At 35.6% G+C, this 14,586-nt stretch overlaps 1 protein-coding gene across 1 annotated transcript; it reads right to left on the reverse strand.

The window, feature by feature from the left end:
- Window positions 1-2,085: 2,085 nt before the first annotated feature.
- Window positions 2,086-13,321, reverse strand: LOC140795164 (chromatin remodeling protein EBS). The gene is made up of 5 exons (XM_073147587.1): window positions 13,024-13,321; window positions 12,597-12,939; window positions 12,429-12,497; window positions 6,113-6,248; window positions 2,086-2,452 (listed from the first exon to the last, which is right to left on the reverse strand). The coding sequence occupies exons 1-5, from the start codon at window positions 13,094-13,096 to the stop codon at window positions 2,426-2,428; spliced, it is 648 nt and encodes a 215-aa protein (XP_073003688.1). The 5' UTR covers window positions 13,097-13,321; the 3' UTR covers window positions 2,086-2,425.
- Between the last annotated feature and the right edge of the window lie 1,265 nt (window positions 13,322-14,586).

Consider the following 14,586-nt stretch of genomic DNA (forward strand, 5'->3'; position numbering starts at 1 on the left):
TTAGTATATTATTTTAACATTCTCTCTCATCTTATTCTATATAATTTTTTAAAAATTATTTATTAATAACGCAAGATTGCAGTTTTACTTTTTGAGATGATAACACACTAGTTATATTAGTTACTGTTGCTATCTCCTCTTATTTTTATCTCCAAAGGCAGTCCCATATACTAGCACAGTGAGGGGTAACTAATGCCCTCAAGCAATCTAATGCGCTCCTCCAAGCCCTCCAACAATCTATTACCGATTGCAACATTTCTGCCGTCACCAAGACCACTTGCGACAAGATCATCGGCTCTCCCTCCTCCGCTGTTTGCAAGAAGCTCGCATTCGACCTCCTCCACTAGCTCAACCTTACTCCTGACCTCTATGACATGCTTAGCTTCGACCTCCGATTCGATCTCTCCTCCCTCGACCTCGAGGTCCCTGCCGCGGCCTTCTACTTTCTCTCCTCCCTCCCCTCCCACCTCCCTCGCCTCCTCTCCGACTCTCACGCTACCCTCACCGTCGCATTGACCTCCCCTTCCCCATTCCTCGCCTCATCACCATCCTTGCCCACAACAATCTTGTCCTCTGTCATGCCTCCACAACCCTCCTTGTCTGCGTCTCCCTATAGTGGGGAAATATCTCTGCCCTCGCTCTCAATCGCTCTGACGCCTTCGTCGAGTTCGCGTGCGGTAGCATCAATGAACACTCAAGTGTAGGGTTATAACCCCGCACAATGCGGGGTAATATCCTACACACCCGAGTGAGAGGTTATAACCTAGCACTATAACTCACAATGCAGGGAAGTCCACAGTAGAAAGGCCCCATACTATTCACTATTTAACATATAGTCAAGGGTATTTTCGTCATTGGGTTTAAAACATCACCAATTTCTAATACAATTTTATTATTTTAATATCAACTTTATATCGCATCAAACATAATTTAGAGCTTATACTACTATTAAACTTTATAATAGCTTATACTAGTATTAGCCCTCTTCTTCTGGTATTAAAACTTAGAATACTTATGTCTGTTATACCCTTATTCTACAAGTGAACGAGGGAAGAGAATTACGCAAATCAAGTAGTCGTCAATCTAATACTTGTTACTACCAATTTATCTTTGCTACTCGAGTTTTTAACCAAACTAGCAATGTTCTAATTTTTTTTTGCCAAAATAGACTCCTTAAACTTATTATCAAATATGGTCTAATTTATTGTAACCCTAACAAAAATGTTGAACTAATTAACATTTTATCCATAGGCAAAAATGTTGATCAGTTGAGCATTTTTGTCTAGTCCTAAAATGTTGAACTGATTAACGTTTTATGTATGTAAATCTTTCAGCAATTAAGAAAAGAAATTGTCTAGCAATAAAAACGCTGAACTGATTAGCGTGTTTAAAAATACTGATTAGTTTAATATTTTTATTAGGGCTACAGTGAATTAGATCTACCTCATTTGGTAATAAATTTGAGAAGCAATCCATTTCGATAAAAAAAAAAAGATTTAAAAAAATCTTTCTAATACCTACACTTGTGAATGCAACAGTATATTACCTGGATGATCAGAAAGAGAACCTATGCATGAACGTAAAATCAAAAAGAAGTGTCAAACATCTTCCATCATTAAAGCTTCTTCAATTAGACACCAAAACTTGGTAATCTTGAAATTCTTATATTTTTAACTTGTACTTCAGATCAACTTTCTTTTCGTTATGTACTTCATCATAATTTGTTGCACATTGTGGAATTGGACATCTCGTACGAGGTGGAGTAATTTGTTATATTTCTGCGACAGCAACCCTATACAGATCTCAAACAAGAATTTTTTAAGGAAACGTTTCAAGCAAGAAAGTAAAACGGATCTAGCACCATATATGGTTTTAAAGGTCGAAGAAAATAAAGACACCTGTAGAGCAACTTGTAAGATAGTCCACGTGAATAAGTACACCAGTGCGACAATGAATCAGATTGGTAACAATTAGATATAAGTACTCATATCACTTTCCCATCAAACCGGAAAGCAATCGTGAGGAAAAGGGGTGGGATGTAAACACAACACCTCCAACATTTATCACAGCTTTGATTAGGTAATCTGGAACAAACTCAAGAAGCAAGACACTAATCTGTTAATTGTTTTGAAGTCAGAACCCCAACTTCAAACATGGTTAAAAGGTACTACATCCACGATTGTTTTTGGAGTTTCCTACAGAAATAGAGCTAGTTAAGATGGAAGAAGATTTGCACATATCATACACACAACAGATCATTCTCAATAACCCCTACGACAAGCATTACCAACTAGAACATATAACTTAAGAAACAGACTCTGGTTTGTGCAAGCAGTCTGATCTCTGCACTGTACAATTCAACATAACAAACAACATTGGAAGAGCAACCTCACAATAAAATGCTCATACTCTTTATCACCAACTGTTACCTCTTCCGTCTTTTGGACTCAACCTGCAAAAGAGAACAATATAAGGGCTGATAAAATAAAGAGAATCAAATTTGTAGGTTTAGGTACTAAAAGATTAGTATTTTCATTTAGAAAAATGAATATAAAGCTCAAACCAAGATATCTACCCTTGATACCATTTAGGTACCATCTTGCTCATTAGCACCTGCCTTAGCCGTTCAAAGGGATCTGTGGTATCCAGTTGCAGTTTCAATTAAGGGAGTGGGTTCTCTTACTTTTATTGCTAGACTCAATAGGAAACAAGTAAAATAGAAGCTAAATAATACTATGACACAGTATCACTTAAACCCCTAAAGAGAAAAAAAAACAATGTGACTAAAATCCCCTGAACTTGTTGGGGAAATTATGAAACAAGGTTAAATCAAATTAAAAATCTGGGTTAATAAGATAAGATGATTGTAGCTTTTTTTAAAATAGTAATTTCTTCACTAAGATACAGTCATACAGATGGACTCTTGAAAAGTTTATCTCCAAGATATAATCTTCACTATCAAATTCCCAAGAACTGTACTTTCAAAAAAGTTGGGACCCATCACCAACCCAAAGATCAAGAAAAAATTGAAATTAATGATTTTGTATAAAGAAAGGAGACCAAAGTGTATGATTTTATTATATATTTTTAGATGTTTTCTCCCTCTTTATTTAAAGAGCTTTAGAGATAAAATAGACATATTTTCGTAGTAGGATATATCCTATTTGAAATGACACCTTTTTGACTAAATAGAGCCATTTTTTAATAAAAACAATTGTTTTATGAAGGGCATTCAAACAAATTTCGAAGTTAGATAAAATTTGCCTACAGAAAAGTTTTGTATGAACTGATTTATCTCCTTCAAGCGAAATTAAATCTCATTTGAATGGATTTCTAAAAGAATTCTCGCAACACTATTTTTCCAACAAAATTCCCGCAACACTATTTTTCCAACAAAATTCCCACAACACTACTTTTCTAATAAAAATAGCTCCATTTATACATGTTTTGTTTTATATATTTAAGAACTTATGCGACACGACTACCATAATTTCTATAGGAGGTTACATTGTTGACGAAAAAGTTGATTTTACAAAATTGCCCCATGCATTATGCACATCTGGGCTATAGGAGAAGGCAAGAAGTTGATAGAGATTACGAGCGAGAGAATAAGAGAAATTGAAAGCAACATCGCCATAGAACTTGGAACTGGGAGAGAAATGTGGGGATGGGAAACCGGAGAATATTAAGAGAGATTGAGAGTTCAAGAAAATTTGAAAAGAGTGTAAGAGTAATAGCAATTGGAGAGGGAAAGGATCAATAAATATTGGGAAGGAAAGAGTATGAATGTCTTAGTATAAGTTTGGGAGGAAGATGAGGATAATTTCGATACAAATGAGGCGAAGAATTGGTCATGTGATATTTACATGTCAATTGGACAGAAAAACAAATGGTAGACTGACAGAATGTTATTTTAAAACATATCAACAGTTTACTTCAGGAGGTCTTAGTGTCACGTTTTTCTTTTTAAGATATACTGAGTCATAGTTCAAGGGATCTATGTGTAATTTAGGCTTAATTGGAAATGATAAAAGAATATTGAAATAGGAAGGATGATTTCATTGCTAGATCATCCATACAAATTGAAAGTCAAATTGTAACCCTACTTTGCCTCGACTTGTTGAGAACTTAACAGAAACCTTCTTCGCAACTCGAACATATCTAGGAATTTCAATTTTCAAACCGACAAAGTGGAAACTTGATCATAGTTATAATGTGGGATGTAAATATTAATTCGGGAATAAAGTAGACCAAAAGCTTGCTGAATTCATTTCATATGAAAGCATATGATTACCTTTGGCACCGTGATATCATGGTTTCCAAAATTGACCGATCCGGATCGAACACAATCCTGATCCTGACTCAAAATCAGTCTAGTGACTTACTTTGGTCTGAAATTAGCCAATTTTGATTGTATCAATCAGATCAGTCGAAACTCAATTTTACTACTGCAAAACAATGAAGAGAAATCTCTTTCTTCACTATTGTTTTGCAGCAATAATTAACGAGCATATAAATTTATCACATTCAGATCATAATTCCATGATTTTAGTGAGGTTTTTCTTTTAGTTTTTAATACATGACTATTATTTTTTATTTTTCTATTATTTTTAGATATTTTCATTTATTTTTAAATAATATATACAATTTTTCACTTAATTAAAAAATAATTTGATCTAACACGGAAGACCGATATGACCGATACAACCAATACGTATCATTTTTTCTAGTGGTCAATCCTAATACCGAGTTTTGAAGCCTTGTGTCATACAATCATATTGTTTCCTAGACTAATATGTAAACTAATTGATTTCTAGCTTATACTAGTGACCTTAAGATTGTTTCCATGCTGAATAATATTGTGCGACATTTTCAAACTCAGTATGTGATTATTTTTCCAAAATCCAATTAAATAAGGATTTGAAGGTCTTGTAACATCTCTTATATTCATTGCAAAAGAGTTTACTCCGGATCAATTCTAAAAGTATATTATCAACCAGTCAGCATACTAAACAATTATATGATTTGGCCCAAACAGATGCTTTTTACTCACATCATTTTCAGTAATTCACATTTCATAGACATGCTTACATTTAGAAGTTCATACATATGAATTACCTAAACTAAGGCATTCATTAATGGTCAGATTTCTTTCTCTCATGCTAGTTAGGATAGAAGGAAAAAATTTAGCCATTTAATTTCGACATATCACTTATAGGCTCTAGAGTGAGTCTATTACTGACACTAACCACGTATTCTGTTCCTTCACTACTAGATCCCTTCAATTGGTTGGATCCTGCTCAAAACAGGTTTAAGTGGCACCAACAGCATGAGCAGAATTGGAACTTGAGGGAAAATGTGTATCCTAGGATAATTTCTTTTAACTGAAGAAGTTGACCTACTTGTCCCCCCTTTTGCCCTAAGAAAAGGATATATTTAAGTGACAAAAGATCAACTTTAATGGTTAGACCAAATCTTCATTAATCTATCATTTCACTGAAGTTCCTGCTCTTCAGTCTAAATCTTCACTATTTTGTACCCTTCAGTTAGAAGCTTTGATAAGAAGTATTAGTCAGATTAATAATCTATATTCATCTTCAATAATCCATCCTTTAGATTTCATTAGACAGTTCTCTGGATTATCTGCATACAAACAAAGATATAACCCTTTATTCCAGTGATATTTAGGTTTCCCTTCTAGTATTGGTTTTAAATCAATTTTCAAGCCTTGGATCTCTCTTTAGTTCATATTTCAGTTGACAAAAAAGATCTGGTGCCAATTCTAGCAGACAGGTCTTTAAAGGATTTGCCCCTAAACAATTTATCACCTATCTCTTCCTTCGGATATGTAGGCCTTTGTTGCCCGTTAATCAACCATGATAAAAATTTAAGCACCTAGATTCCATCTTAGCAAATCATTAAGAATAAAGATTCACTCGAAATCTTAGGAAACTATTTTTTATGACAAGGTATTTTATCAGATATCCTTGTACACTCAACATACAGGTGGATATTTTTCACAGAAATTCTATATACATCAAAACAAGTGAACCTTACAAAGATATGCATAAATAGGGAAAATATAGGACATATCTGAAAACAGTATTCTCACCTTAGGCTCAGAAACTGGTGAGACAGGGAAACCATTTGATCTCTTGGGATCATCATCAGAGGAGCAATCTGAACAGAGAAAGTGATCTAGCTTTTTGGCTTGCTCGATAGTCATGCCCATGCAAGATGGATGGAACCTGCAGTGAGGAAGATGGTAACAAGAATCATAAGAAAGAATATAAGTTCATCACAAATATGGAAACAAAGATAAATATATGTTTATTCACAAGATAATTACCATTAGAATAAAGAATTAGATATTTGACAATAGGTGACAAAAAATACTGGATCTCCTAGGAATCAACTTTATAGTAACACAACAAGAGAATCTGAAGACTACGCAAGAAAGTAGAAAAAGAAAGAGCAAAGTGGGGGAAAAATGAAATGAATTATGTCAATGGAGACAATATCAACAAATTAGAACAGTGCAGAAGAATTCACTAACAATGAGCAAATCGTGAGTTTGTGGACCATTACAGTGAATAGAAGTCTCTGATGAAATTTCCAAAAGCAGAAGAGGAATTTACCAAATATAACTGAATATTTTCAAGGAAAAGAAGCAATCTAAGGTCACAAAAAGGCAAAAAAAAAATGCAGAAACACAGATAGCAAGGGAATAGGTGATACATGCATAAAATGTCAAGACAAAAAATATTTGAATTTCAACCTAATGATATACCCCCGCTGAAAATCTGTGTTTTAGGAAAGATGTGCATTGCATCGCTAAGGGAAGAGATTTATCTCCATAAAGAGTATAGCTATATGCCTGAATTAGGTGAGCCTCATTTATTTTTCCTTTTTATTTATTTTTCCTTTTTCCATTTAATTTGGATCAGTGATGCAAACTGCAGCTGGAGTGGTCTAGTGTAACTTTTATCAGAGCTTCCAAGCGAATGACGAAAATGGATCACGTTCATGTTCATAAAGGGGTGATTTATGCTAATCATTGTCCTTAAAAATGTCATGACAAATGCAATGGCGACAATCATAGGGATCATGCACCGTCTGAGCCATCTCATCTGCCTTGGTTGACTCTTATGATGCCTGCACTAAGTAGTAGATCATCTTTGTGGCTCACCTAACTCATAGTTGCTTAGTGATTTTGTTAGTTTGGTTGAAGCATTGGCAGCTAAATCTATAAGACTTTGTTTGCTTCCACTTTTAATGCATCCACCAACAAAATCATGTAGATATTCATAGGGCTGTCAAGCTTGACGAGCGGCTCGGGCTCAACTCGGCTGAAGCTCGAGTCCGGCTCAGCTCAATCAGAGCTGAGCCGAGCCCGAGCCATTGAAACTGGCTCAAAATTAATATTGAGCCGAGCCTGAGATGGAGCCGGTTCGCTCAGGCTGACTCATCACCCTCACCCATCACCCACCCCACCCTCACTCTCATCCACCAGACCACCACCCATAGCCTCACCCCACATGACCGACCCAACCTCACCCCACTCTCACCCATTCGGCCTCCTCTCTGTCAACCTCCATCGGTAAGCCCTCGCCGCCTCCTCCCTCTCTATCGGCCTCCATTGGCAAGCCGCCGCCATGGCGCCACCTCCTCTCCATCAACATTGAGCTAGGCGTTAGCCTCCTCTTCTTGAGCCTCCTCTATCGGCATGCCATCGGCAAGCCGTCGTCTATGCCGCCACCGTCTCATCCTCTAATCAAGCTCGAGCTCTGCTCAGGCTTGGTTAGGCTTGAGCAAGGCTCGAAGGTAATTTTGAGCCGAGCCTGAGCCAAAACCAGCTTGCTCAGGCTCGGCTCGTCTACACCCATAGAAATTCAGCCATATATGGTTCCAAGAAGAAATCTAATGTCCTAAGAGAAGTTCTGACCAAGAAATGACATAGAAATTCATCATGCTCCATCCACAAATTGTAATAATTGAACAAACTAGTTCACCTCGATAAATCTTTGCTACTTTCCAGCTCCTACTTTTTTCTTGCTACTTGCTTCTTCAATATTAGCTGACCCAACTAATACACAGATTGTGATTAATATCATCAACAATAGTAACCAACTACTAAAGAAATAATTGAAATCTTATCGATAATGGCATTAAATGGAGGCCATACTAGTACATCCAATGTGTTAAATTGTAAGGCAGTTCATATATTTTCATCTTTGGCAAGCATACTTCAAACCTTTGTGTCACCTTTCCTCCCACCCTGATTGCAACCTATGCATGTAATTTAATTTGTCCATTAGGCCCTCAGTCCATGAGCATTTACTTTCAACTTCAAATATTTCTAGATCTTCTCTTTCACCAAATAAAATAGCATATGATCTTAATTCTTTTGTCATTTTTGTTTCTCACCCTTCTTTCAATGCCCCTACAATTTGTTTCCTAATTTTCTCTTCTATCTCATTATTAGCCTTCAGACATGGTGCAACAATAGTGCAAATAGGTGTTAATTTCTTTAAGGGGAAAAATACAACTTACACCCTTGTAGTTAGGCCAAAATTCAAAGAGTCTCCCTAAACTTTTATTTGTTTCACTTAACCCTCTTATAGTTCTAACATATATATAATCACCTAACATATGTTAATTTAAAACAAAAGGACCAAATGCTTAGAAAAATAATTTGTTTTGAGAAAATCCTTTTATCTTATAATTCTTTCATCTAATTTTTTATCACTCCTATATATTGGACATTGCAAATAATTTAAATATAGATAACTAAGTTTTTACACGTATACCCTTCAAAAATCCCTTATTTGCTTGTATACCCCTCTAAAGTTAATATTTATATGTATACCCTTCAAAATACACAGCATTTATGTTTTGCATGAATATCGCTTAGAGTTATCTAATAGATAAATTCCAACAATATACATATAAAAAGTCTAAATTGTCGTTATTCTAGTTTTCAACTTTTCATAAATTTCTTTTAGCCAATGTTCTTTTTTTTCTTTTTTCTAGTAAAATTTTAAGGGAACCTTTTATTTATTGCGAAGTAACTAGGAGGGTATCTATGCAAAAAAAAATGTTTTGAGAGGTATACATGCAAATATTAACTTAGAGAAGGATATACAAGCATATAAAGATTTTTTAAGGGTATGAAAGCAAAAAAAAACCCTAGATAATATAAAAAGCAAAACGGTCAAAAGCAACAGTTTTAACAGAAAATTACCTTCATCATTAGTTTTGAATAGAAAAACAAACATTTGTACATAAATTAGAACTACAAGAGCGTTAAATGACACAAATGAAAGTTCAAAGAGGTATTTTACAATTTGGCCTAATTATGAAGGGGTAAAATATATCTTAAACCCTTCTTTAAAATATGTTACCCCTTCCTGTAGTAATCTTCCCAGTTCCCACACAAACCATGCTTATTATATTAGAGTTAATTTGCAACTATGATAGCATTAGAATGGGTTATGGGGAAAGAAAAGATACAGCCACCATGCTATTCTACTAAAGTAAAACTCATTACTGACATCAAGCAGAAATAAATAAATATGATTGGACTAACATGTTGCACTATTATTGACATGCACAACTCATGCATTCATTGATAGTCCCATAAACAAATGTCGAAATTTTTATCATTATTCACAATTCAGCATTCAATAATGAAAATATATTATCTACTCGGTATCTCATCATTCTCTATGTATGTGTAAGGAAAAGGAGAAGTCATAGAGGGTTAGGTTAGGGATGAGGAAGCATATGCAAGAGCAAGGGTGGTGCAGTACCGCAGTAGTGCAGATAATGAAAATCTGGGTCCTAACTGCAAATATGGTTCCCTAATGTGTATGTTATGTTTACTAGGTGCCGAAACCGCCACCTCCTTTGGCCACACGCACATGGATCTAGGCAGATGATTTTTAGCACACTAATAAGGTGCAAAATTTCTGGATATCACTTGAACACTTCAAACTTAAGAAAGAAAGCTAGATTAGTTTCCCTTGACATGAGGAAAATGTATGATTTCAATAATAAAACAATTAAGATGAAAAGCAAGTTATATTAGTTGTTCAAAACTTCAAGTATTTTCATGAAGTGTCAAATAGTCTTGGCTGATTGACTACTAGATCTAACATCTTTGCGTTGTACAAATAAAATGAAGAAAAATGAGAGGATGTCTGAGCTGCATGATCAAATGATGGTATGAAGTAGTTGACAGTTAACACAATGCAATATAGTAGGTCATCGTATCAATATAGTTGGTGAAGCCTAGTGGGTTCGTCGCATCTCAAGTAGAGAAAAAAGAAAATTAGCAGATAGCATACACAAAACAACTAGATGTAAGACAACTAACCAGAACACAAGGGAAAGCAATAGAATGACTAAGATCAAAAATCTCTTAAGAGTCAAGTTGATCATACAAAATAAATTAGAAAAGTGGCAGTATGGGTAGTATGGGTGGATTAAGAAGCTGAAGAAGATAAAGGTAAGGGCAAGAGTGTTCAGGAAATCAGAAAATGATCACCGAGTATGGGTAGTATGGTAAATATTGTACCAATAAATTTCAGTAAGAAAAACTCAAAGAGCTTAATGTGAAAAAAGAAAGGAATCAGTAGGCCTTATAATCTAGACTGATTAACTGATCATTATGATTTGCCAACACAAACAGCTCCTGTCACAAAAACAAGAAGTTCATCTTCCATCTTATGAAGGAAGAATCATAACTCAAATGTCTGCGCCAATAATGGAGTAGTAGACAACAGCTAAACCCATGGGCATGCACTATTAGGACCATATCAATGGTAGTGTCCAATGCAACTGATCAACTCCTTGAGCGTATGTACAATGAAAGAGACACGATACATCAGTTTGTATAAAATGATTATAAAAGAAGTATTGAGTGATCAATTACACTACAAAACACATCAAGAGAAATTTAAAAAAAATTAAGATAGATCATCAGTTTTTGCCATTTACATTTCATTAAGGTCAAGCAGGATGTATTCTGGATCTACCTTCTAGATATTCTCATTGGCAGTTTTTATGCCATATATTGAGGATGAATGCAATTAGTATTTATTTTTCCTTTTTAGTCAGAATCGGCTGGAAAACATTTTTGGGAAAGTTCAATGTGTCCTTTTATGTAAGTCAGTTATGGGATTCCTAACTTTCTATGCTATTAAAGTTACAGTATTTTATTTACTAAGATAAGCTAGAAAAAGGAAATTGATCCTGACTGTTTCATTATCTATATGCATAGATTGAAATGAGCAAACAATGTCATTGATTCAGATCTGATCTCATATTTGTAGTTTACTAGTACTGCACTTAACATCAGATATCAGATCTACATTCATCTAGACAGGGTTAACCAAATGAACTGAGCTTATCAAATAAAAATGTTCTTATAAGACTTTAAACATCCCCACTCGCAAAGATGCCGTCAAGTCATCAATCCAAGACCTCCTTGATGATTCAGCCCCTATTATATACATAATAACACCAAGAAAGATCAACGGATGAAATATTAGAAATACATCTATATGACGGCAAAAATCTGATCAAACCAAAATTAATTCGAAAAACTGTTTAACAGATAGCTTAGGTCAAGAACTAGAATAAAAAACTGGAACAAAGAGAGCTTAATCTACTAAAGTAATTTAGAGCTGCAGCAGAAATTTTTGCAACAGGAACATGCACATAACAAGGCAGAAAATGTTCAAAACCCTTTTCATTCTTTATGAGCAAAGAAGCAAGAACATATTAGAAACTTTATCTGCGAATAGAAGGTAGATTCTTTAGATAGACAAGCCCACATAGGAGGGATGCCTTGAACAGCAGCATTTGTTGAGATTCAAATGGGTCTGATAATATCTCACGACATATTGTATCACTATTTCCAATTGGTCTCTCATTAAGTAGCCCCAAGATATTAATGACGTCGATTGAATTATATAGAAAGGATATCACCAGGTGCAGGAAAATGTGAATCAATTAATATGTGGATAGCAAGCTATAGAACAGGTACTTCACTATGCCAAATGAATTGGTGAGGAAGTATTGGCTACAAACACACATGCAGCTTTGCAAACAATAGAAGCACAACAACCAATTACTGCATGCAAAAATAAAAGGCAACCGTATTGAGCAAGTGACAAACAAAAGTGCCGCTATAGGATCAGATATGCAAGAAAATGTAAAGCAACAGGGCAACCGATACTAAATGAATTAGAAACCCGAAATGTGGATTAGTGCACAAACCACTCCAAAGGATGGTTCCAGTCCACATAGAAAAGCATTACAACAACATCAGTAGTACTAAAATGTACCTAATTAGCCTTCAAGAAGCAATTACCATCCAATATAACTAAACAGATGACACACCAGAGGTTGTGAATCTTTACCAGTCTTTGCAACCCTCGCACTGTACCATGAGGTCATCGGGATTATATGGCATCTCGCACTTACAATACCTTCAAAACCAAAAGGACCAAAGAAGAATCCCCAATTCAGCAACAAGAACAAACTAAAACTCCAGAAACGAGGGAAATGTACCAAAGAACGAGCCATACACCGCAACACGATCCGGGGTGAACCCACCGGTGGCGGCCTTGTACTCGAACCGGCAGAAGTAGTCCTCGGCGCCGACATTCTCGAGCTTGGTGTAGTTCTTGAAGGAGTGGACGGTGCACTTGCCCTCGATGGTATGCGCGCTCTGCACGTCGTAGTGGTCGGAGAGGAACAACTCCTTGGCCCCGTGGAACTGGCGACGGCCGCCGATGGACTCCTCCGGGCGGTAGTACCACCGCACCCGCACCTTCACGTTGTTCCGGTGGTCGGCCTCGATCTTCTCCACCCGCGCCACGTACGGCGGCTTCTCCGAGTCCGACGGCCGCATCAGCACGCAGTCCCCGACTGCCACACCACCAGCCATTCTTACATCCATCTTTTCGCATCGAAAGAAAGAAATTGAGGGATAAAACTAGAACCTTTTCTTACCTCTGACTACTTTGTTGGTGCCCTTGATGGTGTAGGAATCCAAATCCTTCTTCCCCGGCTTCGTCTTCGCCATCGATGCGTTGCAGAAGCGTCTATGGTGGGCGGATTGGGATGGGGTTTAGACTTTAGAGGAGAGGAAGAGGGAGAGGGTTTAAGATTAGAACCCTAGAGAGAGAGAATGAGAGATTAGAAGAGAGAGAGAAATGGGAACCCTACTATAGAGCTGGGCTCAGAATTGGGGGAAGGTGTGTTAGCTGATGTATACTGTGCTCTATTCCGACATTAGACAGGGGAAGAGAGGGGGGTGCTGCTCTCTGTATAAGCTGAATAGCTGATGGATCGGATGATGGGTCATGCATGCATGTGGAGGGCCATCCATCCATCCATCCATCCATACATCGAGGTTTCGATCAAACTAGGCTCCTCACTAACTTATTTATCTTTTATACATATATATAAAATTAAAATAAAAAAACTTATTTGCCCAAATAGTTCACCTCCCAAATTATTATCTAAAATAGTCTATTTTGTACACGTCGCCCGTAAAAGCACAGCAGGAAAACAATAAGCTCTTGTAACACGGTAAGCCAATATTTCTTATTATAGGGATAATATAAACCTAGCATGATGGTCTCAATATTATAATAATGCATATATTTGTGATATGTGTAATACCCTTTATTTTATGTAGTATAAAATTATGTGTGCATTAATTATGATGAACTTGACGTGATAATGATAAAATAACTTTTACGTATGTGAGATAAGGGTTATTATAGATGTACAGCACTTAGAATTAGGACCAACTTTTGAACTATATGGGATAATATTAGAGATATGAGTTATGGGCTGACTGATGGTGTCCTTAGTCTAATGACCTATGTCCCCAAACATATAGAAGTGATGTTATTACTAGTTATCTATCCCTCGTTGTTTTATAATAGTTTTGTGTGAGTTTATGTTATATTATGTGATTAATTTGTATGAGCTTATAATATAATGAATGATAATTAGTTTTAACTCTGTGTGACCCTATAATATAACAGATAATTATATAAAAGAATGTGATATGATTATTGTATATCTGATAACTCAATAAATAATATATAAGTATTGGCTACCATTTATTTTGATTATATTGTCATATTTATTGAGCATGAGATAAATCATTGCTATTGCTATGCTTTACAATATCTTTAGATTGTATAGTTATATTTACTAAACATTATGCTCATCATCTTTTAGTATAATGTGTTATAGATTTAGAAGAACACTATGAGTTGACTTTGGGAGTAGTCGTTGATGTTAATTATTAGTTATTTGAGTTAAATATATTTTACCCTTCGTATTTATACTCAAAATTATTTTAACTCATATATTTTATAAAGTCACAAATCAGTTATTGTACTTACAACTAAAGTGAAACCTTAAATTTTCACTCAAATTTAATGGATCATGTCAAAATGATCAAAGTGCCCCCTCGTATTTATTAGGCAAAATATTTAAAAAAATTTAAAAAAATTTAATTCATATTTGTCTTATTCGTAGATGTGATATGACTAT

This window comes from Typha latifolia, chromosome 9 (assembly GCF_019914945.1).
Source record: "Typha latifolia isolate L0001 chromosome 9, TyphaL0001v2, whole genome shotgun sequence".
NCBI lineage: Eukaryota > Viridiplantae > Streptophyta > Magnoliopsida > Poales > Typhaceae > Typha > Typha latifolia.

Coding starts and splice junctions, on each gene's coding strand:
- LOC140795164 (XM_073147587.1), bottom strand. CDS start 13,096: ATGGCGAAGACGAAGCCGGGGAAGAAGGATTTGGATTCCTACACCATC. Junction 12,498..12,596: donor ACCCCGGATCGTGTTGCGGT/GTATGGCTCGTT, acceptor TTGGTTTTGAAG/GTATTGTAAGTGCGAGATGC. Junction 2,453..6,112: donor CACCAGTTTCTGAGCCTAAG/GTGAGAATACTG, acceptor TCTCTTTTGCAG/GTTGAGTCCAAAAGACGGAA.